Source organism: Bidens hawaiensis, unplaced genomic scaffold (assembly GCF_021521415.1).
Source record: "Bidens hawaiensis isolate Kalapana, Puna unplaced genomic scaffold, B.hawaiensis_p1.1 tig00021540_1, whole genome shotgun sequence".
NCBI lineage: Eukaryota > Viridiplantae > Streptophyta > Magnoliopsida > Asterales > Asteraceae > Bidens > Bidens hawaiensis.
Genome location: NW_027493356.1, coordinates 188,759 through 216,261, shown reverse-complemented (window position 1 = coordinate 216,261; position 27,503 = coordinate 188,759). Strand labels below are relative to the sequence as shown.

At 34.4% G+C, this 27,503-nt stretch overlaps 1 protein-coding gene and 2 pseudogenes across 1 annotated transcript; all 3 read left to right on the top strand.

Annotated features, from left to right (window-relative positions):
- The first annotated feature begins 2,412 nt into the window (after positions 1-2,412).
- Positions 2,413-2,799, top strand: LOC143563862 (uncharacterized). The gene has a single exon (XM_077051309.1). The coding sequence runs from the start codon at positions 2,413-2,415 to the stop codon at positions 2,797-2,799; it is 387 nt and encodes a 128-aa protein (XP_076907424.1).
- Positions 2,800-3,841: 1,042 nt separating this feature from the next.
- LOC143563861 (putative disease resistance protein At4g27220) lies at positions 3,842-6,752 on the top strand (annotated as a pseudogene).
- A 13,033-nt stretch (positions 6,753-19,785) lies between these two features.
- Positions 19,786-22,691, top strand: LOC143563860 (putative disease resistance protein At1g61300; annotated as a pseudogene).
- Positions 22,692-27,503: the final 4,812 nt, after the last annotated feature.

The window sequence follows — 27,503 nt, the reverse complement described above, 5'->3', positions numbered from 1 at the left end:
TGGCCAATTATTGTTATTTTCTCAAGATTGTGAAGTTTGACTTTCAAGTGTTTTGGAGCTTTATGCGTACACAAAACACAAGATTTATTTATTTACCCAAGTATATTATCAAACTCAATTTCGTTATTTGCATAGTGTGCTATTGCTTGATTAGTTATTGAATGCTACTTGACTATGTGTTAGAGTTTTACGGCTGGTTGATATCTAATCCTCATAGTATGATTATACGTTGTCGGAGTAACTCGACGCCATTTTTGGGTCGAGAGAAAATACACTTTTATTATGTTATGCTAGCTAAATTAATACACATTATCGTAAGCAAACACGAACGAAGGCAAACACGAACGAAGGGTTTGAAAGTAGAATCGAAAGCAAACACGAACGAAGGATGTTTGAACACCATTTAAATGTAAATGTGATGATTAATATGTTGGGCTTAAAAAGTTGATTAATTAGATTAAATTGTAACATCCCTTAAAAATTTAAATGAATATATAAACAAACAAAGCTAAAAAAATGTAAACTAATAAACATAAATGAACAAACATAAATAAACATAAATGAGTTTAAATAAACTTCATATTCGTATGTGAACGAACCGGATATGTGTGCACTTTCGTTCATTTAACTAAATGAACCAAAAATGTTGTTCGTGTAAGCCTACTCCTAACCGGGTATTTTCCGATATTTCTATGGATTTTGTGGGAGGGTTACCAAAATCTCATGGTAAGGATAATATATTTGTGGTTGTGGACATGCTGACTAAGTATTGTCATTTGGCTGCTTTGAGTCATCCCTATTCAGCTAAGGATGTCGCCTAGAAATTCTTAGATACCATTTATAAATTACATGGTTGGTGGTGCCTTCTTTGGAGATTTTCAATGGAGGCTGGCATCACTTCCGACTCGTTTTGAAGGTTTGGGTTTATGTTCAGCTTCAGACGTTTTTACTTATGCGTTTGTGGCCTCGAGGGCGCAATCTTGGGAATTGCAAGACCACATTCTTCGAGGTTGTGGTATTGATGGGTTTGACTCCGATTATGGGAGTGCGATAGATCGGTTGCACATTTCACTTCCCGATTTTGATATTAGTGGTTTCTCTAATAAAGACATCGCCCCCCTAAAGCCCAACATGCTTTGGCGAGTGCCCTTTATAGTGGAATCATCAAGAGTTTGGAAATGGAGTTTGATTTATCCCCTCGTCAAAAAGCGGTGTTTGAGTGTCTTCGGGCTCAAGATTTCTTAAGTGTTCTCCCTATTGAAGGATTGGGCCAACATATGTCGGCTTTGGAGTACCGGGCCAGAAGTATCGGTTAATGATCCTCTGTTTCCGGTAGATGAGCCGTGCCCGGTTTGCCATAAGGTTTGTTTGGATTCTTTTGGCGAGCATGCGGTTCACTGCAAAGAGTTGCCTGGGTTTAAGTACAGGCATAATTTGGTGAGGGATGTTCTATGCGATGTTCTTAAACGAGCCGGAATTTCGGCTAAAAAGGAAGCCCTCGTAAACTTTCTTACGGATCCTCAAGAAGGAAGATCTACATTACGACCGGCCGATATTCTTGTTTTTGGGTGGGTAGGGGGAAAACACGCTTGTGTCGACCTCACAGGAGTGTCCCCTCTTATTGGGATTAGGGACAATGGGTTTGTAGTAGGCCATGCAGTATTGAAGGCGGCATCGGGCAAGGTTGCCAAACACGAGAGACCTTGTTTGGAGAATCAACACGTGTTTATCCCCTTTGCCTTTGACACTTTTGGTTTCTTAGCTCCGGATGCCGTGGACCTTTTGAATAGGGTTCAGAAGTTGTGCATAATAACGTATCGGCCCATAAGAATCGAAACTTTGTTTTTAGTAGGATTGGGTTTGCTATCCAAAAGGGGGGCTGCGGTGCAGCTTGTTGCCCGCTTACCTGCCACTTCATTGTAAATCGTTTGGATGTTTTTATCCAACTCTTATATTTTTTTCAAACTTGTTATTTCTTGCCTATAATATTAGGATCAAATGCCAACGGTTTTTAACATTTCAGATAAAGATCCTTTTTTTTACTCAGTGGGTTTTGGAAAGAGTTTATAGCTTTGCAAGGAGTTGATGTTGTACTTTATACTGCCTTCCCCTCAAACAGATGGGCAAACAGAAGCTGTCAACCAATGTATTGAGGGGTATCTACGGTGTATGGTTATGGACAGACCTACTACTTGGGCTAAATGGTTAGCGTTGGCGGAATGGTGGTATAATACCTCCCTCCATTCTTCACTAAAGATGACTCCATTCCAGGCTTTGTATGGGTATCCACCACCCTTACATGTTCCTTATGTTCCAAAAGATTCATTAGTGGCTGCTGTTGATGATCTTATGACTGATCGAGAAGAAACTATTAAATTGTTAAAGACCACATTCGTTAAAACTTAAAATCGCATGAAGCAGCAGGCTGATAAACATAGAAGTGAGAGAGAGTTATTGGTTGGTTCATGGGCTTATTTGAAATTGCATCCTTATATGCAGAACACAGGTCATCTACGTAAGCATTCTAAACTAACTCCTAAGTATTTTGGTCCTTACTTAATTCTTGAAAAGATGGGGAAGGTTGCTTACAAGTTGGATCTTCCTACTACTGTGGTTCCGATTCCTGGAGATTCAAGGTTCCACTTGTTACCTGAAGCGATCATTGATCGTAGAATGGTGCAACATGGTCATCGTGCTACTTTAAGTGTGTTGGTTAAATGGCAAGGTAAAGATTCGGAAGATGCCACTTGGGAGTTCATGGATGATTTGCAGCTGAGGTTTCTAGATTTTACTCCATGAGGTCAAGTCGTTGCTAAAGGAGGGAGTATTGATGTGTAATAAATGAGTATTACTAGAATAAGGACTAGTCTTTTATTAGTCTATAGTTGAGGGTCAGTTATTAGTTAAGAGTTCAGGGTTTAGTTCGTTACTTGTTCCTTTCGTTTGTTATATTATGTTTGATTCTGTAATTTGGGGATTTATCCAATTGAATAGAAAGTTCTCTTCTCCCCTAGCTTCTTCTCTCTCTACTCGTTTGGATCTTATCAATTCGGGTATATGTATATAGATTTAACCACGACCCGTGAGGTCCCAGGTTCGGTTCCCAGAAGTGTATGCCACTTACCGGAGAGAACACCACTGTAAGAGGATTCAACCCGAGTAAGGAGTGGTTGATGTAGGAGCTTAGACATTCCAGCTGGACTAACACATTTCAAAAGGTTAAATATTGTACAAACTTATAATTCTATTAATCTAATGTTAACAGACAATAACATATTTTTTTCTCTATTTTTCCAACTTTTAATACCTAAAGTTAAACACAAGACATGTATTTGAGTGGGTGCCCACGATAAATTTATAACGTGCATATTCAAATCCTCTTTCTAATATATCCCTTACTTATTGGCTTCTTACATCCTAAAGCTTAAGTTCTTTCCTTGTGCAATGAGACATCCAATTAAATGAAAAATAGTATAAGGTTCTCTAAAACATAAACTCAAAAACGTACTTTGTTTACGACCACAACACCTGTTCACTTTCTTTAGGGGTTGACTCCAATTTTTATATAGCCGTTCTATTAAAATTTCAAAACTCGAGGGTTCCAGCGAACCCATAACCAACAACCTACATCCACCCCTGATTTGTTTGTTTGTTTTTCATTTTTTGAACGTAACATTTTATAATTGTTTAGCATTTTTTTTACCAAAATGCATACCCATCTTTTTCATCAATTAATTGATAATTAGTGTAAGCCTTTGTTTCTTGGTTTACATCATAATCTTCTTCCAACTTCCCTTTAAAGTAGCTATTTTCCATCCAAAGTTTAAACCATCATAAACAAATGACAGAGGTCGTAAGCTCCCTAGTCGTAAAAGTAGTGGGCTACTTATGTGGTGTGGCTAAAATAGAGATGGTCTACATTTGGAATTGCTCTGAAAATGTTAAAAAATTTAAAAACGAAGTTGATAAGCTCTCGAGTATGAAGAGAAGGATTCAATAGCAGATAGATTTGGCTAAATCTAAAGGGGAGCGTCTCCGAGAAGGCGTGGAAGAGTGGATGAAGAAAGCAGACGCCGAATGATCTGATGCCACAAAGTTTATTATCAAAGAAGCGGAAGCCAATAAGACGTTTTCAACTTACGATTGTGTGTCAATTTGAGCACCCTCCTTCAATATAGTAAGACAGCAACAATAAAAACTTCTTTTCTTCGGCAGCACCAAGGAGACGGTAAGGATTTTGAAACTTCTGTCTCCCTTCCTGCACCCACCCCAGGGTTCACGGACCTTTACCAAAGTAAAAATCTTGAAAATATCGATAGCCAAAAGTTAGCTTTGAAGGAGATCATTGAAGCTATAGAAGATGACAAGATACAAATAATTGGAATTAATGGCTTGGGGGTGTGGGTAAAACTACACTAGCCAGTGAAGTTGCTATAAAAATGAAAAATCAATTTGCAGAGATTGTGTTTTTAACAGTGTCACAAATTGTTGATAATAAAATGATTCAAGAAAATATTCGAGTCGCGGCATATAGAATACTTAATGGAGATAAGGTTTTAATAATACTCGATGCCGTTTGGGAGGAATTAAGCTTAGAGGAAGTGGGCATTCCATGTGGGAGTCGCTACATGAATTGCAAGATTTTGATCACATCTAGAAGCAAAGATGTGTGTGTGGCAATGAATGCTCAAAAGATTATTACGGTAAATCCTTTGAAAGAAGAAGAAGCATGGACCCTTTTTGAACGTGTGGTTAGTAAAAGTGAATGGACCCTTTTCGAAGATTGTTAAAAAATGTGGTGGATTACCACTTTTTGTTCAAGCTGCAGGAAAGACTTTGAAAAACAAAGAAGCTTGTAGTTGGGAGGCAGCCCTTGGTCGACTAGAAGATCCAACCGATGAAGACGCCCCTTTCAAAAAGACAGGAATAATGCAGCTGAAGCTAAGCTACGACTATCTTGAGAGTGAAGTTGCTAAATCGTGCTTCCTATTGTGTAGTATGTTCCCAGAAAATGATTTCATCGACCTTAAAAGGTTGACATATTATGGGCTTGCTCTACGGATATTTAAAAATCTCGATAGCAATATTCAGGATGCAAAATACATAGTTCAAGTGGCTGTTGACTCTCTTAAATCATCTTTCTTGTTATTGCCTGGAAAAGAAGAAACTGTCAAAATGCATGACCTTGTTCGTGATATGGCAATGCTTATTACTTGTAAAGGCAATGAAATGTTTTGGGTGCAGTCTGGAAAAGAGTTGATAGAATGGCAACCAAAAAAACACTTAGAAAACTACAAGAAGATATCGCTCATGGGAAATAAAATGCTTCCTAAACATGAGCTATTTTCCCACACCTTGGTACATTTCTTATACAAGATAATGGGCTTTTAGTTGTTCCCGATGAATTCTTTCAAGGCATGGGAAAACTTAACGTTTTAGATATGTCGGGTAACAATATTTTATCTCTCCTGCAATCACTTAAGCAGCTTAGAGAGCTCGTCATGCTAGATCTAAGTGGAAACGAATCTTTGTTTGAAATTTCCATACTCGGGGAGTTAACATGCCTTAAGATTCTAAAGCTGGGAAGGACTGGAATTAAAGATATCCCTAAAGAGATTGGCCAATTGACCAATTTAAGGCTACTAGATGTTTCCTTTTGTCAAAAGCTATTTGATGTAACACCTGGTGTAATATCAAAGCTAATTCGGTTGGAAGAGTTGTACTTTCACATGAAGGAGAAGGAGAAGGAGAAGGAGAATTACAATTTTCTTGCTGAACTAAGTGAATTGAAGTCCCTCAAAACTCTACATTTAACAATTCCCAAATTGGATTATATTCCTGAAGATTTCCACTATGAAACTCTGATAGAATTTTGCATTAAGAATGATTATTACTGGTCTAATAAATATCCTTGTAAACGCATCTTAGACATTTCAAAAATTAGTTACCCATTCACAATGCCAATTATGAAATTGATTCAGCTATGTGAAATGTTAAAATTGTGGAGCATAAAAGATTTGGATAACATCCTGCCAAATCTTTACAGAGAAGGTTTCGATGAATTAAAGTATATTGATTTGAGGATGTGTGACAACCTCAGAAGCTTGGTGAAGACATGCGAGCTGGATGCAATGCAAATCTCCATTACATCGAATGAACCTGGTCAAAGGAAAACAAAGGGAAAGTTTTTTTCTCGAGTGGAAGAAATCAAGTTGTATAGTTTGAATAAGCTGGAGCTTCTATGGGATAGCCCACATCAATATATAAGTGTTTGTAATCTAGCGGAAATCGAAATTGGATACTGTAACTCTTTAAGAGAGTTGTTCCCCATAAGTGTAGCAAAAGGGCTTATCAAGTTGAGAAAAATTAAAATTTTGAATTGTGCGAGTTTGGTGGTTGTCGTTTCGGCTGCAGATGAGCAAAAAGGTAAAAGTAAAACTGAATTGGTAAAAGAGGATCTAGATATCGCATTCCCCCTCACTGATATTCGTCTTGAAAACCTGCCCAAACTCGAGAGCTTCTTCTCTGGTCGGTCTTTTATCAAATATCCTTCTTTGAAGATTATTGGGGCTTACGGCTGTCCTAGCATGAAGAGATGGAGTTATGGAGACAATCATATACCCATCATCAAATTTGAGCATGAAAGGAGACACTATAACAATATTAATGATTATATTACTGCACGGCATAAGGTATGGAAATGCATATACATCATATATGTGTGTGGGTCAGTGTGTGACTTCTACAGATGAAGAAAAATTGGATGGTTACAAAGGAAAATTTTCAGGATGATAAAGAGGGTATGTTAAAACTGTTAAACGTGTCAAACCCTAACTTAGATTGAAAACTCTTAAAATCTTGGAGATTATTTAATATAATAACAAATTTATTATTATAGATAAGTTAGACTTATCTTTAATCCTAACTGTATTTGGTTTCAAATTATGTATTTGAAATAGGTTAGGATTAGGAACCGTGGGTATATATATTCCATAGGTTCAATGTGTTAGTTAATTATTAAGTTTTTCCCGTTAGTCGTTTTCTTAATAAAAGAGTCGTAGTTCTACAAATCTCGTGTTCATGTTCTTGATTCACCCGCTAAAAGTTTTACAAAAACTCACTGTTAGAAGTAAATAATTTTCGAGCCACACATTTAACGTATATGATTTATATTACGTTGTATGTCACAAGTCAATTAACGTAATATTTTTTAATTAATTAGGATCTTTTTAATTAAACATCAACAACAAAATTTTGTATAGAATTAAAGCAGGAGCAAAAATAAAAAAAAAACTATAAAAAAATACATAGCAGGTTAGTAACAGCAGTTGTTTAGTTTAAGATCTCGTTGTAATGAAAATGGATACTAAATTTTCAGAATGGTGCCTTTTAGAAAAAAATTCGAATTTTCTTTTTAATTAATTTTTCCCCTTTCTCTTTCTCATCGCTCTTTTTCCCCCTCTAAATTATTTCTTTCTCATTCCCTTTTAATTTATTTCCAGCTGAATATATTGAAGAACTCTAATGTGTTCGCGCAAGGAGGAAGCGGTATTGGCTATACCACAAGATAGGTGATTAAACTGCCTTTAATTTAGAACATTTAAAGAAAAAACAAACAATTATATACGTATTTCTATATAATTGAAGGTAGAGTAATGTGAGAAGAGATAACTCATACTTGTAGCAGTTGGAGTACACTTGGACAAGGGTAAGCTCTTAGCTTGTACTTTCATTGGTTGTATTAGAAACTCGCGGTTCCTTTGGTTTGTAATAAGTAAACTCATATCTCTTAGTTGTATTGATGATACAATTATAACACTCTTGGTCTTAAATTCTTGATTGATTGTCTACCAACTCATATGTAGCAGGAACCTAGAAAGAATGGTCTTATATTCTGACTAGTTTTGTTAAACAATATTTTATTTATCTATTTTTTATGTTGACATAGAACAAGTGAAATTCATCTTTAAAAAAAATAATTTGGTTTAACTGAACAAATAACACATCATACTCCTTTTACAAACATATCTAAATTTGGCACATAATACCGAATTTCAAAAGGTCAAATTGACATGATAGAATTCATAAATCAAACGTGTAAAGTAGAAAAATATGATCCGTATCCTCAAAAATCCACATTGTGACAGGTTATGCACACAACCAAAAAAATACTAACTGAAGAAAAGCATATAGCAAAAATTCAAATCGTAAACCCTTAAATCATATACGTCTAAATAAAAATATTGGTATTCGTGTCCTATGTTAAAATGAAATACATTATGAGATGGGTCTTTCTGCTCATTACATTCTAGATTTTTGATTTTTTATATATGTCAACTGTCAAACTATCATTTCATGTGCGATCTCAATCCGGTTAGGTGAACCCAACTCAAGTGTACTAGGTTCGTATAAGATGTGATCAGTAGTAGCAGGCTAGCAACATTATTGACATAATTAGAAAGACTATACGAATGCAATGTTAACCTGGATATATATCACGAGACACACCAAAACAAACGATAGAACTTGATTAGTTCGACTCTTTTATTAATTGAATAAAGAGATAACAATACTAATGAAAAGAAACTAAACTCTATTTATACTAGAAAATAAACTTGCCCAACAAGACATAGCTTTCACCAAAAAGCCTTTTAAGTGTAATCCTCATCCAAGCATTGCTCCAACATCATGTTTTACATCATCTCATTAGCACATTCCGGTTGATCATATCATGAGGTACTAAATAATTCACTATCTAAAGTTTCATTATAATGAAAGTTGCCATATAAGGCGGCATCGCATTTGCTGTCAACAGGTCATTAAACACAACTTTGTGAGAACCATTTTATTTACAAAACTTCTGTAACTAAAACGGTCTTATATCAAATAACGAGTTTTAATCCATAAAGCGTTTTCGCTTAAGGTTTAAAACATTGGGTTAAGGGATACTTATAATTCTATTAATATAATTAATCTAAAGTTAACAGAAAAGGTATACCCATGATAAAAAGTAGCACGATTGCACATTGGCGCTTGATCCACGCCTATAATTTATCTTTAATCAACCACTCAGTTATTAAAGAGATTGCGAATCTTATTTTCCCTTTCTAGGGGCTCTTTACTAACCTCTTAATGGTCATTAACATGCTACCTCTTAATGGTTCATATTCTCTTAATGGTTAAGAGGTAACCTTAAGTCTTAATGGTTAAGAGGCTACCTCTTATTTATTCAGACTTAAGGCTGCCTCTTATCCATTAAGAGGTTATAAACCATTAAAAGGTAGCCTCTTAATGATCATTAAAAGACTACCAAATAGTCCCTTAATTTCTTTAATCAGTCTTTCAATTATTGTGTAGAAAATCAATATCGTAGGTATCTTCGTGTGTCAAAAACGAATCAGACATATAGTAATGAATAGTTGATCTTTTATCTCCATAGTCGTGATGCAATTTTACTTGTGCATGAGTCTTTTATCCAATTATATATATCGTGTGACTTAATTGTATTTGATTCATGAAGCAACACGTTTATGCTTTTTTCACTAACATATCATCGGAAAACATCCTTTTTATAGTGAATAAGTGTCACACACGACAAAAACCCACACATGACATGTGATTTTGTGTATGCACTTTAGATTTATTAGAAGTCAATTCTCCTTTCATATTACATATTATTCATATTTCTTAGTTTTTCATCTTCAATGTATTCATAAATTATCTTTCAATCAAATTGAAAGAGTTAACTAATTAACTTAAACCGTGCAACTTAAACATCTTTCATGTAGCTGGAGTTATACACTAGTTAATATCCTCATGCAAAGTTTCTTTAGATAATTATGAATACAAGAAAAATACATGTATCAAACAATTTTATTACAAGCAAAATACTCACATTTTAGTCCATATAATATTTGCAACCCGATTAAGGATTACTTTTTATTTATTATATATATATGTATACATTTCTAGGATATATGATGGTTTTATCATGGTTCTGGAACAAGTTTCCATTACAAACCATAAACATTTAGAAAAACTCAGACAACTAATTACATAATACTTAATGATTATTGATCACCTGAATATAATGGCGAATTAACCCATGAAATAATCTCATAGAGTCATAGAGGGCAGAAATTTCTTAGTTGATTATTGTTATATATACTCTCATGGGGTCGTCATAGTTTTTGCACTACAATAATAACAATAAAAAATTCACAGGGAGCGACCGACGTTCCCTATACCATATATAGGGTAGGACGTCCGCCCTTTCCCCGGAAAGTGAACATTACATACATGCAAGCTAATGCCTACCTGAAAATATATAGAGGTTAATGAGGTATATATGTAGGGTGATGATAAATATGCTTCTTCAAATCATGCAAAATTGATTTTTTGATCTTGAATTTTAAAAACAGATCTGGAAAAAAATTGCGTCCAATAGGATTTGAACTTATACTAAAGATTTAGAAGACCTTTGTCCTATCCATTTGACAATGGACGCTATCATTGTTATTTTTGAGCATTTTTTCTGATCTTTTAACCTTTGATTTGAAAAAAAAAAGAATATAGTAGGATTTTTAAAAGAAATTTTTTTGAATTGTATATTTAATCATAAATGATGTATTAATTAGAGTTAGAGTATTCAACGACCAATAAAAGATTACCATTAACCACCAAAATCAGGAAAAAAAAAAGCCACCAGTCACCCAAATTACAATTCATCATATTATTAAATCACCTAAATGAAAACACTGCAAACGAATCAAAAACCAAGCTTTTTGGGGTGCAATTTCTCTTTATCTAGAAGGGCAAAATTGCCAATTTACTTTCTGAAATTCTATAAACCAGTAATGAAGTCTAGAGACTTCATATTGCCCCATCACCACCCCCTATATTCTAATCTAGCGTCAAAGTAAAACGAAGGACATCTGTGGTACTGGTGACGTTCTGAAGCTTTAGGTAACTGTCATGAACTTGATTATCGTTTGTTTGCGACTTATATTCTGTTGATAACTTTTTCTTTTTAATTTGTATTTTCTTTCACGTACATCTTTTCTGCATCTTGAAATTCTTTGTATTTCGTTCAAGAAACAAACTGTAAATTTCTGGTCAAAGTGTCGTTTGATCTATATCTTATAAGGCTATGTGTAGTGGAGGGGCTACAAAATAGTGTGTTTTATATCATGTGGCGTATGGTCAACAAATAGTGAGTTTTTGTTATAGGGGTATAGTGTGTTTGTAGCCCATATTTTGAATATAATAATAATAATAATAATAATAATAATAATTTCCAAAACAACATGAGAGGCGGTAAATACTCATCCCCCCCCTCCCAACACTTATCACTCATTTATTGCCTTGAGAGGGGGTGGGGGTTGTTCCAAAAGTTTGTAGCCCCTTATCGTCTGTTTTGTCGCCCAGTATACATGGCCTTATGGAATAGGATTCAGCCTATTTAGTTTATCGGGTCAAGTTATTCTACAAAATGGACAAAAATGAGAATGATGAGAAAAATTTGTAGCGAAAAGAAAACCTAAAAAATAATGAAAATTTAATAAAAAAAATTAAATTAAAAAAAGAAAATATAAAAACACAAAAAAGTTTTCATAACCTTCCATCTAAAAAAATATAAAAAAAAAACAAAACAACGTTGAGAAAAAAGAACATTGTGTCTTTTATATTTATCATTGTGTATGTGTTTATTTTCATTAATTATTGTGTTCATTTTTCTTGACATTGTGGTTTTTTTTCCTGATTGTGTTATATTGTTTAACATTGTGTTGTATTTGTTCGGTATTGTGTTATATCTTGCGATCTATTGTGTCTTTTAATTTATCATTGTATTTGTTGTTTATTTTCGTCATTGTGTCTTTTTTGTTGGTATTGTGTCTTTTCGTCTTTTTTAACGAGAATGACGGGGAAACATTTTAGCTTTTTATTTTTCGTTTTTTATTTATATTTTGATTTCTGATTTTTTTTATTATTTTTGAAGGATTTTTTATGTGAACACAAATCCTTCTCGTACTTCTCGAATTTTCATTTTTGTCTCTCTTTATATTTTAACATTTCCCTTAGTTTATCTTTTATTTGTATTTTGAATTGTAAGTTTGTAACCACGTGTGAATTAGCTTAGTCAAGTTATGATAAGAATTGATATGTGTTGATTGGATTTAGGGAAGACAATAGGAACAAAATATACGGAACGATTGTATTAGTGAAACGTAAAGAGAAAGTTACAAGGATAATCCAGGGCTATGCTCTCTCTCCATCATCGGAGCCCTAACAAACTTAACAAATTCAATCCCTACATACCTAAAGAGTTATTAACCTTTTTATAGAAATGAAATTACACTTAATACCCTTCTAGAATAGACAAATGACACTTATAGGCTAACTATAGCATGATTCCTATCATTACTTCCCCTTCAAAACAGTCTTGAGGGCCCTCAAGACTGGGAACGAACAACTGACTCGACAACCAAGCAGAGGCTTCCCCGAGAGTGTTTTCATGTGGGCGGCCTGCCCATGCACCACCCAGAAATGACTTGGAGCAATCAAAAGCTGAAAAGTCCATTTGAAGACCCCAAAAATTATGATTGTATACGGTTTTAGAAGTGAGACTGTTGAACAAAATATCAAGGGTATCGTTCCTCCTTTCCAACCAACATGTTGATCTCAAAGTTTGAACGAGCACGCCTTTGTCACAACCGTGGTATTCCCAGCTGCCTGCACTATTGCACAAAGTGTAATCAAGCAACATTCAAATAGCCAACCAACAAATGTTTTGCAAGGTCTGTGGAATTAGGAAGCTGTTAACATGCTTTGGTATGATTTAGAAATACTACAGGAAATCCAAGTCCACCGGCCCTTTGACTGAGATCAGAAAACAAATCATAACTACCATGGAAGGAAGTTAGTTTGAGTGAAACAAACCAATATTTGGAAATCTGTGTGTCACTAAGAGCTAGAATAACTTTTGGAATTGGAGAATTAGAATAAATTATTGGAGAAAAACCTGAACAATTCAATCCTCAGTTGTGATTGCATCTTCAATCCAACCAGAGTCCCAACCCGGTTTCCATTCAAAATTTTGAACAACACGCAATTCACTACCAACTTTGTCTCGACTTTGAGGAACAGTAGGTACAATATTTGTAGGTCTGTGAAATACCGGAACAAAACTCATTGAATGAAGCTTAAAATCACCAGTTTCATCTAGATTTCCCATTAACAATTTGGTAATTGCGTCACAGTTGGTGAAAATAAACTCCGAAGACAAAGGTGAAGAGAGAAACAGGGCGATACGTTGAACGGAAATTATAGCCTTCAATTGATTTACAAGTAATGATTTACCATATTGGAGGAAGAGGAGGATAGAAGCGGAGCGCCCGGAGGAAGTCTTCCATCTAACGAGCCCAGATCTGGAGAGTTCAGGCCCACTGCCGTTTTTTGCTCGATACCTTGGCCCACCACAGTCTCGAAGCCCACTTTTCTCACAAAACCACCCGATATCACTCCAATTTCATGATATTTTGATCCGACGTCAACTATTTATGCACATGAAGACTGAAATTGCTCAATTGGAGCCGCCAATGTTGAATTAGATCCTAAAAAACTTGAATCCGACTGACTATTCATCATCAAATAGCCATGGTCGGTTGAGATTTCTTCAAATTGGTAAATGAGCGCCTTCAATTGATCTGTATCTGACATCGAGTTGGTTGTTGAGTGGCCATGGACAAACACGTTTTCATTGGAAATGAGACTAGAACCCGAAGAGCCATCAATATGTCTCTTCCCCTGTTGCTTCGTCCAGCCCAAAACCACGTTCCTGAACTCCCTGGATTTAACCTGATCTGTCTTGAAATGCAGTAAGTGATGCCTTAATCTCTGTAACATTGGATTGCAATTGTTGAATTTGTTGTTCATGAACATCCAAACGAGAAGCCTGATCTAGGGTTTCCATGGTTGAATAGACTAAAACGGCAGGTCTAGGGCAGGTCGGACCAATGATAAGAATTGATATGTGAAACGTAAAGAGAAAGTTACAAGGATAAATAAATTATATTATAAAATAAAAAGAGAAATGTATAACACGGCTTAGTATTAGTGAAACGTAAAATCTAAATTTACAAAAATTAAGATTTGCTTTAAAAATAAATATATAAATAAATTATATTATAAAATAAAAAGAGAAATGTATAACACGGCTTAGTGAATTAGTGAACCGTTTACCACATGGGCGAAAATTATAGAAAAATGAAGATATTAAATGTAAATTTTACGTGATATCAACATATCATTTTGTAAAAAATATTATGCTTTTGGAGTGAAAATTGATTACGATTTTTTCATATTTCATAATAACTTTCAAGTCACGAATAAACACCTTCACGATCCTTTCTCATATTGCAATTGGGTTGTGTACGACACATGCGAAAAATATAGAAATCGTCAAGTAAACACATGTATAATTTCAAAAGATAAATAAAATTAATACATTTTTAATGCGTTAACATGATTTATAATTGCAATTCATATTTATATAGAAACAAAGTAAAAGTACTAAAAAACATAAACTTTCAAAAAAAATGACGTTACATATTAGAATGTTTACCAACAAACTTTAAAACATTAAAATATAATCTTCAAAACTACTAAATATTTTCTTATAAACCATATTTGTTGTTTTGTTTGTAAATTTACGTTGCTTATCTAAATTAAACATTTTAACACCGCGTATAATCTTTATTGTTGATAAGACTACATATAGTTGATCATGTGTATAAACTGGCGGGCCTCTCAAATATACGTCAACTCTAAAAAAAAGTGGCATCTACATGGTGATATAATAATAGCATCATTACTTTCAATAATATAGTTCAAACACACCTTATAAGATGTAGAATTCATTTACCAACATGTCTTGTATCATTCCACATTACTAAACTAATGAAAGTTTGCAAAAATGAAAACATCCCGTAGACAGTAGACAAAAAATTAAAAGATCTCCGATTCACACAAAGAATTGATCATCATAGCAACAAATGAGAAATGACTTATGTTCCTACCAATAAAGTTATCAATCATAACCTTCGAGTGAAAGCATATAAAAAAAACACTCAGTCATGGTTATTTACACTTATTTAAGCTCTTACAAAAGGCCCACACAACACAGATATGCATAACTACCTTGGAAAACATGTATAATATAATTATTTATAGAAATAGGATCAAATACATTTTATCTTTAACATGAAAACAATAAGAACTAATATGTTGTTACCATTATGTTTATTTTTATAGGTGTTTGCTGTTATTTTTTGTTCGTATTTGCTAATTTTCGATTATAAGACGTTATAAGTATTTGCTGATTTATATATTGTTATCATTATTAGCGCTTATTTTTCTTTTGTTTTTATAAGTATTTGCAGGTATTATTTTGTTCTTGATTTTGATTCCTGTTGTAATTTTTAGGTTTTTTTCTTTGTTATTATAAATCATTGTTTATGTAGAATGATATTGTTTTTTACGTTATCATTTTGTTATAAATTAGTATTATTTCCTACGTTCTCATGTTAAGATTAAAATGCACATGAAACTTCCCCGTTGTTTATAATATATTTTTAATTTCGGTAAATACATAAAAAAAAGAATGATTTTAAATAATTTTGTAACTGAATTATCAACTGGAATAATGTTTTGGTAAAGTCGATTTAAATGCAATTAAATTTTGAATTTAAATTTATAATTGTCGAATTGCCGGAAATTAATAATAAATTGAAGCATTACCTTAATACAATGGCAATCAGTTTGACCTTACAATATTTGAATTATATCGACTTAAATGTAAAATTTCAAAGTATATATGGTGTTTGACTTTTTAATATAATATACTTATAAAATTACTTTTTAGAAATAAATAACTTACCAAATGCACCAAATTAACATGTTTAAAATAGAACATAAAAACATGTATACACCTTTAAAAGAACTATTTTTAAAGAATTGTCTACTCTTTTGCTCTTGGTAATATTGGAAAAACTCTCCCGGACCTTAATATAGGCGGTTTTATTAATAAGGAGACCGCCCCCAAGAAACCTCAACAAACCTTGGCGAGTGCTCTTTATGGTAAACACGTACATGATTTGGAGGAGCGATTCGATATGACCCCGAGACAAAAGGCAGTTTTAGCTTGTCTCAAGGGGGGTCATGCCCAGGATTTTTTGACTGTTGTGCCCATTGAAGGTCTTGGGCAACGGATGTCGGCAGTTGAATACAGAGCCATCCTTAAATACCGGCTTATGATTCCTCTTTTCCCTCCAGATGAAGCATGCCCCATTTGTAAAAAAGCTTGTTTGGATATATTTGGTGAGCATGCCCTCCACTGTAAGGAATTGCCGGGATTCAAGTATCGTCATGACTGGGTTAGAGATGTCATATGGGATGTGCTTAGACGTGCCGGGATCTCAGCTAAGAAAGAGGCACCTATTAACTTTTTGACTGATCCGCAAGATGGGAGATCTACCCTGCGTCCTGCTGATGTTCTTGTGTTTGGTTGGGCAGGGGGTAAGCATGCGTGTGTTGACCTCACTGGGGTGTCCCCGTTGGTGGGGCTGAGAGACAGTGGCTTCGTTCCGGGACAGGCGGTTTTGAAAGCGGAATCTAGGAAGGTTGCTAAGCATGAGACAGCGTGTTTGGAGAATCAGCACGTGTTCATTCCATTTGCCTTCGACACTTTTGGATCCCTAGCTCCCGAGGCGGTTCGTTTCTTGGAGCGAGTGCAGAAGGTGGTCCACAGTGACTCGGAGAGCCCGAGGAACCAAGGATTTATATTTAGTAGAATAGGCTTTGCGATTCAAAAGGGGATAGCGGCGCAGCTTGTTGCTCGCTTACCCATTATTCAGATGTAGTTCGGTTTGTGTTATATATAAAAGAGATTTATTTTATTTAAAAAAAGAATTGTCGTACATTAACATGACTCACAAAGCAAAAACGTAAAAAAGAGGAAACAAACTACTCAATTTCTCATAGAAGAACTACCATAAGAAGCAGTAAAAAGGAGTCAGAATCAGACAATTAAAACTCCTATAAATAATAAACGATTGGAGACAAATGGTCATAACTTAATCATGGCTTCAAACCATTCCATACATTGGGTCTAGCCGTCTTGGTCATACCTTAACTACTGTATAAAGTTTGCTATTGAAAAATTATCTAACTTAAAAAACCATTCCAATGAGGGAAGTTTGTTATTTTACTGGAGGAAGAGGAATTCCAAAAACTCAATGACAATAGTTAGGAAAAGAAGAGAAGAACTTTGACTGAGGAATAGGGTTTTATACTTTTATTAATTGTGTTTATAGATGACCATGGTAATATTTGGATACAAAACGAGTTATTATTTTAAGCTAAAATCGGGTCACGGGTTATAAGAATAATAATCGGGTCGTGTATTTTATCAAAATTATCGAAGGAATGACAAATTAGGAAACAACCTACATGATACATATGTGACTCCCTATGTGAATGCCCTAAATTGATGTCAATTAATTAATAGGAAAGCTTTATTCTCTACCTTTCTGTATACCTTAATATGGAATCAATTCCCTCCATCTCTTCCCTTACCATCACATTCCGCAAAACACCACCATGACGATTCTGGAAAGTTCGACTCTTTCAATCAATAACTCCATGAAAGACCTTAATTAGGGTGACATTCCCAACCTCCCATAAAACGTGCATATACCAATCACCCGGTTTGACTGAATTGGCTGCTTATGCTACTAGTGGCCGACTTCACCCCAACCAGGGTCAGCCCTAGGGGGCGGGGTGATCGACGGCCTTCGGCCCGACACTCTACTAGGCCAGATTTTAAAATAAAATTATATGTATATTTATGAAAAACGATATATATATTTAATGTTTAAAATCAATTACATAACAACTAGTTTGGTCTATCGGCAAAGAGGTATACCCTCAATCAAAAAATTGTGGGTTTTAGTCTCATTTGAAACATATGTTTAAGCCTATTTTTATACAAAATTTTTTTTTTACATAACCTAAATCATAACAAAATAAGCCCAACAAAATACTCCTTTTATTTAAGGCCAAAATATTTTTCGCCTTTAACCCAAAATATATTTTGAATTCTCGAAACCGGCCCTGCATCTCCTACAGTTTTTTTGTTCAAACCAGTCACTTCGTTGTCACATAAGCTTTCTTAAAACCACATTTTTTACTCCAATAAAACACCTTCTAAAAACATCTTTGGATTTCCGCACCATCACTTACCTTTACATTTATTTTAAATAAGAATATCACAATACTATAAAATATTTAATTTTTTATTAAAATAAATAGCAATATAATAAAAATTAGTAAAAAAATATATTCACTAAAATATAACACAATAATAAAATCATTAAAAAAATAGCCATAAAAAAATTTAACATCTAAACTAGCCGTTATGTAAATAACCCTCTACTATCACAAAATATCTCCTTAACCATGTCAACTAATCAGGTTGATACCCCCACTGTCTTCATAAAATCTCTCTCTGATAAGCAACCCTTAGAGGGGGTCAAGCTCCAAGAATAATTTAGAGAAGAAGAGTCTTTGGGGCAAATTTTCTGAATAAATTTCCAATGCAAGTACAGAAATATAAATATGCAGACTCCACAACTAACTCCACAATAATAGCAACCACTAGCATGACTCCAATATCTCCTAACTACATGCACTTTATTGACTCTTCCCACTAACTGCTACATGCAAATAAACACATGCAAAAATAACAATAAACATATGCAGAATACTTAAATTAAAATGCTTTGGACATGGACTCTTCGACTAGACTTGGTCACTCTTGAAAATATCTGGGCTTGCGAATGGTTCTTTTGGGTCTGGCCCTGTCTTCACTTCCGGCCTGTAATGGTGTCGTATCACTCTCCCAACACTCATCCTCGAAAATAAACAACCGGCTCAAATCCCGAACTGAATTCCGGTTACCATATTACTCAATTCCTACTTTACATTAACTAAACCTCCACTCCAACACCGTCTGGGCGCAAAGTTATGCAAGACAAGTTTGATGCTCTCTAGCAAAACGATGCCTGGACTATTGTCCCTTCTACAGTACTAAGTACTTGTACCTAATCTAGACGGTTGCAAGTTGTTGTCGGTTACCTATATAAGGTCTACACCAAGCCTCTCTTTCTTGGTACATGATGGATATCTACGAGTATCACACACTGCTGGAGGTGCCTGGCCTGCCAATGTCTACACCAAGCCTCTTTTAAAAGCATGGTTCATAATTACTTCTCTCCAATATTGGCCTCATCTTCCTGCCGTCCGACTTGCGGGGACATATTATATTATGGAATAGGATTCCGGCCTATCTGGTTTATCTATTATTTGTATTTTTGAATTGCAACCACATGTCAATTAGCTTAGTCAAGTTATCCCCATTTATAGCATAGTTTGGTCTTTTCTTTTGTGTATATGCATCGACGCATTCCGTCAATTAACTAAGGAAGCTTTAGAGTCTACCTTTCTCTATACCTTAATATATTTGAGCGGCAATTTGAAACGGTTTAAGATCAGATGGCATACGGTGTGTGCATAGTTGACCCCTTTTGAAATTAGATCTAATTTTTATACTTATTCAGTTCTATTGATTATCTTTCTTGGTTATTGTCATAATGTAATCGTTTCTTGTTTGTAGATCTACATACTATCATTTTGAACAACTTTTCCATCCAATTTGGCGGGACAAGAATGGAGGTCGTTAATTCTGTAGCCGGAAGAGTAGTGGACTCCTTATTTGGTGTGGCTAAAATGGAGATCGGTTACATGTGGAATAGCTCTGAAAATGTTAAAACTTTTAAAGAGGAAGTTGAAAAGCTCAAGGCTATGAAGGAAACGCTTCAACAACGACTAGATGCCGCTAAAGATAACGGGGAGGATCCTGGGAAAGATCTGGAAAACTGGATGAAGAATGCCAATATTAAAATATCCGAAGCCACAAAGTTGATTAATGAAGAAGATGAATCCAAGAAGACTTGCTGCAACTTACGCTTCTGTGTAAATTTGGGAAACCTCTATCACTACGGTAAGATGGGGGCGACAAAAGAAACTTCTTCTCTTCTGAACCACCAACACGACGGTGAGCGTTTCAAAAATTGCGTCTTCAATCCTCTTCCCAGCCCTGGATTCACAGACCTCTACCAACCAAAAGATCTTGAAAACATCGATACCCAAAAGTCAACTTTGAAGACTATTATTCAAGCTGTAAAAGATATACAAATAGTTGGAATCGTTGGGTTAGGTGGTGTAGGTAAAACTACCCTAGCTAATGAAGTTTCTGCAAAAATGAAGACCTGTTTGATTATATTGAATTTATAGCTGTCTCACAGGACGTCGTTGTAGAAAAGATTAAAGAAAAGGTTCAAGTAGCAGCGAAAAGAATAAGGAGAAAAGGTTCTGATCATCCTGGATGATGTATGGAAAGAATTGAAGCTGGATGAAGTGGGCATTCCATGTGGGAGTCGCTACATAAATTGCAAGATTTTGCTTACATCTAGAATCAAAGATGTGTGTGAGGCAATGAATGCTAAGATTATTAATTTAGATCCTTTGAAAGAAAAAGAAGCATGGGTTCTTTTTGAACGCGTGGTTGGTGAGCGTGAATGGGATGATGCATTGAAAAGAGTTGCGTTGGATATTGTTAAAGAATGTGATGGATTGCCACTTTTTATTCAAGCTGTGGGAAAAGCTTTAAAAAACAAAGGATTTAGTAGGTGGGAGGCCACACTTTATCGACTACAAGATCAAACCGACGAGGATGATGATTACAAAAGAAACGGAATAACGCAATTGAAGCTAAGCTATGACTATCTTGAAAGTGAAGTGGCTAAATTGTGCTTCTTACTGTGTAGCATGTTCCCGGAAGATGAAACCATTAGCCTTAATAGCTTGACATATTATGTATTGGCTCTACGGATATTTAATAATCCCGATCTCTATATTCAGAAAGCAAAACGTAAAGTTCAAGGGGTTGTTGACTCTCTTAAATCAGCTTTCTTATTACTGCCTAAAGAGTATGTGATTATTTGGAATTCAAATGCAAACCATAATGTAGAGATTGAAGAAGAAGGATTCATAATGCATGACCTTGTTCGTGAAATGGCAATTCTCATTACTTCTAAATGTTATGACAAGTTTTTGGTGCAGCCTGGAAAGGGCTTGTTAGAATGGCAACCGAAAAAACATTTAGAAAACTACAAGAAGATATCACTAATAAGAAATCAAATTTGTAAGCTTCCTAATCATGAAATTCTTTTCCCACAACTTGATACATTTCTTATTCAAAATAATGAGCTTTCAGTTGTTCCTGATGAATTCTTTCAAGGCATGGAAAAACTTAAAGTTTTAGACATGTCATACAACCTCATTTCATCTCTCCCGCAATCACTAAAGAAACTTAGAGAGCTCGTCATGCTAGATCTAAGCGGAAATGACTTCCTTTACGACATTTCTATACTTGGTAACTTAAGATGCCTAGAGATTCTAAGGCTCAGAGGGACAGGAATTATAATTATCCCTAAAGAGATTGGTCAGTTGACCAATTTAAGGTTGCTAGATGTTTCTTTTGTCGAAGTCTATCTTGCGTAACACCTGGTGTCATATCAAAGTTAATTTGGTTGGAAGAGCAGCACCTTTCGATGGTGGGGCATTGTAATACTCTTGTGGAACTAAGTGAATTGAAATCGCTCCAAAATCTACATTTATTAGTTCCTATCTTGGATCATATTCCCGAAGATTTCCAATATGAAAATTTGATAGAATTTTACATTTCGAATTCATATTACTGGAGTGTGAAACATGTAAAACACCATCATAAACGCATGCTACACATTTCAAAACTTAGTCCCCCATTCACGATGCAAGTTATGAAATTGATTCGGTTGTGTGAAATCTTAAGTTTGCGTGGGATAAATGATTTAGATAATATCCTACCTGACCTCTATCAAGAAGGTTTCGATGAATTAAAGCATATTGAGTTGCGTAAGTGTGAAAATATTAGAAAGTTCGTGAAGACATGTGACCTGGATGCATTGCAGATCTCTGTTACATCAAATGAACTTGGTCAAAGGAAAACAAAGGGCAAGTTATTTTCCCGAGTGGAAGAAATCAATTTGGAGTTTTTGAGTAGGTTAGAGCTTCTATGGGATAGTCCACATGAACATATATGCTTTTGTAATCTAAAGAGTATCGACATTCAATTTTGCTCCTCCTTATTGGAGTTATTCCCAGTAAGTGTAGCACAAGGGCTTGTCAATCTGAGAGAATTAAAAATTTCTGAATGTAAGAGTTTGATGGTTGTTATTTCGGCTGAAAATGAGCAAAGATGTGAAAGTGAAATTGAATTGGTAAACCAGGTTCCAGATATCGTGTTCCCCCTTGCCCTTATTTCCCTTGATAACTTGCCCAAACTCGAGAGCTTCTTCTCTGGTCGGTCTTTTATCAAATATCCTTCTTTGAAGCTTATTGAGGCTTATGGTTGTCCTAGCATGAAGAGATGGAGTTATGGAGACAATCATATACCCAACATCAAATTTGAGCATGAAAGGAGACAGTATAACAATATTAAAGATTATATTGCGATACGACATGAGGCATGAAATATATACAAATCCTAATTGTAATAATATATATTGCTTTGCTATATAATATGTATGCAAATTAACTTGTTACTTTTTTAGGTTATTGAAGGCTGACGGATTTCTGAAGAGGGTATCTAAAAATCTTATCTATGAACTAAATAGTCCACATAATTTTTCTGATAAATTACGCTCTTTTTAATGATAAAAGATTAATTATTATTATTATTATTATTATTATTATTATTATTTTTTTAATTTTTACTTCTTTTGGCTAGAAATACAAAGGTCAAGATTACTAGCGGTTGAAGATTAGGTTTACGGGTAGAACCGCTTCTATAAATTCACAATGATTAATTAGAAGCGGTTTTGGGTCGGAACCGCTTCTAACAAGGCCGAATTCAAAGCTCAAACGTTCATCTTCTTCCAACAACACATTCATTCATTCATTGTTCTCATCTCCTTAATTCTCAACTCCAAATCTTTCAACCAACATTTATGGAGGTACGAAAATTATAATGTTTTCACATTTATTGCTATTATACTTGGTCAGTTATCAATATTTTGATGTGTTGTTTAACTTATTCAACTATAGTGTTGTGTTATTCAACTATATATGTATAATATATATAAAGCTAGGTACAAAAGAGAACTCCAAAAAAGTAGTTCTTGATCTCTTTGAGTGCATTTATTTTGTAAGTTCACATTAATTATTAAATTAATGTAGTCATCACATTCTCGTGTTTATGTTCCCGTTTACCAAACGGATAAAGCACTAGTTGGGGTTTGGCCTCAACCATTGTTTTACCCTTATATCAAGATTAATATTACCCAAGTATATAGCCATACGCAGCCAATTAGCTTTAACTCAACTGGCATGGGAGGAAAAATGAAGATTTGGGTTGGATATTACAAGGTCTCAAGTTAAAATATGATTCCAACCGGGTTTTACCACAATGGGCCTTCGGGTGGTGGGTTTTCCCTGGAACACGAGATGGTGGGTTAGGTTACCCACGTTGTCTGCGATCGCGGGCGTATGGAGTCGTCTTTTGCCATTATGTTATCCACTACTAGAAAAGTGAAATATTTCCGACAGAAGTTTCCAACAAATTACAGACCGGTTGGTCGAAGAAAAGTAAATAATGCTTTGTTTTATCATTTTTTTCTATAGATTTGTTTGACGCAATTCGACCCGACCGGTTGGTCGAAGAAGACAAAAAAGTATATATATATAGCAATAGTCAATTGTGTATGGATACAAAAAATTTCCAACTCTGTAAAAGTTTAAAATTTTCTGACTCAACCACTAGTCACATCGCACACATCTTTTGTTTTACTTTGGTGCCGGATTACAAAACAGGAGTGGTGATGGGGCAATATGAAGTCTCTAGACTTCATTCTTGGTTTAAGAATCTGATCACAAGGTAAATGACAATTTTACCCTTCCAGATAAAGAGAAATTGCATCCTAAAAAGCTTGGTTTTTTATTCTTTTATTCAATGGTTTCGTTTAGGTGATGTAACGCAATATGATGAAGTTAGGATAAGTAATTGTTAATCAGGTTGCAAAGATGATAAGGTGAAAGATGCGAATATATTGCTTGTAAATTGTTTGATGTATTTATATTGTATGCATAATTATCTAAGGAAATTAATACTCAAAGACTTCAATTTAAAAATGTGAGGTATTGATTACCTCTTTTGGTTTGAACGATAAATTAAGAATACTTTTTGATGTAAAACTAAGAAATATGAATAATAGGTAAAATGAGCGGAGTACTCACTTCTAATATATATGAAGCAGGTACAAGAAATCGCATGTCACATGTGTGCTTTAGTCGTGCATGACACTTATTCATCATAAAAAGGATGTTTTCCCATGATATGTTAGTTGAAAAAAAAAAACCTAAACATGTTGTTTTATGTATCAAATACAATTAAATCACGCGGTATAATGGAATAAAAGACTCGTGCACAAGTAAATTATGTCATGACTATGAAGTCACATGTCTCATTAGTCATTACTATATATGCATGATTCGTTTCTAACATGTCTATTCTATTTGAATGTAAAAACGTAGGTAAGTTATGCAAACCAAAATTATGTTGCATCTTATATTACTGTACTAATAAAAGAAAACGTTGAAGCTAAGGTGTCAAATCTACATTTATCATAATTCTTAATCTATCATCTCATTCATTATACTATTCATGGGTCATGGGTCAAAACCATTTTATTAAGTAGGTTATAACATAGTTTGGATTTTATTCATTATTGAATTAAGTGTCATTTTCATACCTAAGGTACCAACTACGCAACTTTAGTACCTTTTAAATTTCTTGCAAATCAACACCTGACGTTTCCATTAAAATCATTCTATTTTAATACTTTTCATTAACCTTTTTTGTTTTTCCATTAAATTAATTTATAAGTATTTTGAGAATCAGAACTGAAATAACGAGCCTTATTTATTTTTATCATTTGACAAATCCTTTGTCGTACATCGGTCCAAAAGCTAGTTTGGTAATAAAGGAAACTGTTGGAAGTTTTAAGTGTGTGAATGAAGAAAGTTGTGGAAGTGGTAAAGGTTTGTCCCACATCGGTTTGAGAACAAAATAATGAATGGTTTATAAGGTGGAGCCATTACATCCATTTGAATTATTTGCGACATGTTTTACCATAAGTTCTACGCGCGCGCAGGGGGGTGCAAATTTGGGTTTCTAGACTAAAAATTCATCGAACTCGTGCGTGCCCGCACGTCCCGCGGACACGAATGCAACTCTGAAAACCCGAGCCCGCGTCAGACGATTTTTTGAAATTCAAAATATGTTGGTCTAGTCAAAACAATAAATAATCATAATGATTATGATTATTGTAATTCAGTTTCAATTTCTTTTGATTATGGTCATTAGATGAGTATTATTATTATTTAATATTCTTTAATGGTCATAACTAAGAATTGATTCTAAGGTTATGACTCTTGGTTATAAATACCATGACCAGATTGTAGTCTAGATACACCAACACAAACAAACACACTTCATATTCTTCTCTGCAGCAACATTATCTCGTTTCGTTTTCAGGCAAGTGATCGAGTCCGGCAGAGCACTGATTCTGTTTCGAACCGGAGTACCCTGGGAACAGACCGAGAATCTGTTTAAGGGAATTGTGTTAAACACAAGCCCGGTTTACTGTGTTGATCGTTTTCTTATTTCTGTTTATTATTAATACAAGATTTCCAACAAAAACTTAATTGACTATCCATTAGCAACTCTACATTATCTAGAACTGGAGTGAGATCGTACAAAACATTTACAGTACACATATTGTTGGTATCTAGTTGTATAAATGTCAACAATTGAAATTGTAGGGGTGTTTTCTGTAACTTTCCTATAATTACATGTAGTTTGGTTATGTTATGTTAAGTGGGCCAAACTAGAAGGAAATTTCTTGCTAGTTTTAGAACTTTGGTTGAGAGTAGCTATTATCTTTGATAAAAGGGATTAGGGTTTACTTTTTGTTTTCTTTTGGGTACATAATAATTTCTTTTCGGAACCTCATCAGGAAAACCCCAACTAAGTCTGTTTAATCTCGATTTTGGCCGGATTTAACCATTACCGATTAGCCCAAAATTAAACAGTGGGATGAGGACTAGCGATTAGTCAAGGATTAATCGACGGATCGATAGTCGGGATTTTTCTAATTCTAACAAAAAAGAATTAGGGTCGATCTCTCACTCTACATTGCTTTCCTTCCATCGCCAACATAGGCATGTACTACAAACACTCTTATGCTATACAAATGAATCAGACACCTATTTTACAAGATTCTAGACAACTAAGCATATGTAACAGGATTATTAAGAAAAACAAACCTGTGTTTTGTTTCTTGTAGTGGACGAACAAAAACGAAGTACGTTTTTGAGTTTATGCCTGTTTGGACGTCTAATTGTGTGTTAGAGAGGGAGTTGGTATAATATAAAAGAAAGGAATTTAGAAAGAATTATAAAATGTGAGATGTACAAGGAAAGAACTTAACTTTTGGGGTGTAAGAAGACAAGAAGTAAAGGATATATATTAGAAACAGAATCTAAATATACTTGTTATGATTTTAATGTGGGCACCCTCTCAAATACATCTCTTGTGTTTAACTTTAGGTATCAAAATTTGGAAAAATAGAGAAAGTATGTCATCATCTATTAACTTCAGATTAATAATCTGATCTCATGGTGATTGTATTGCTTTTGCTTTTTTAATCTTTTGAATCGGGGAAGGAATGCTAACTTATTAGATGATGGTATTGTATAATGGTTCATTTCCATCATCAAATAAAAATGTATTGTCAATGTTCTTTTTTTTTAATTTTTTTATCACAGTGGTTATTTGTTCTATACATTTAAAAATAAATAAACAAAACACTTTAGTGCATATTTCTTTAATATATTTTAGTATTTAATTGAATTAAATCAGTTTTTATTTATAATTTATAAAAAAAAACATCACTTTTTGTAACGAGCAATCTGTTGACTTGTTTATATAATAAGATAACCGGTTTTATAGTATGGTTTAGACATGCTAAAATTTGAGTAACTGGTTTTGACCGCATTGACTAATAACCAATTCGGTTAATAACTGAAAACCTATAACATACTAAACCGGAATTTGCATATCTTATGACATAAAGGCTAATATTTCAAGTTGGTTTTGGTTTGTGTACGATTCGAGGTTTGCGAAATTACTATATGGGCTTTTGCTACATGTTTGTATTCATTTGGAGTAAAACGAGGTAAAATGCGAGGCCCTTTTCTATAAAAATTTTCCTTTTTATTTCCTA

Bases quoted from the DNA above. Each gene is read 5' to 3' on its own strand.
- LOC143563862 (XM_077051309.1), top strand. From the start codon at position 2,413: ATGAAGCAGCAGGCTGATAAACATAGAAGTGAGAGAGAGTTATTGGTT.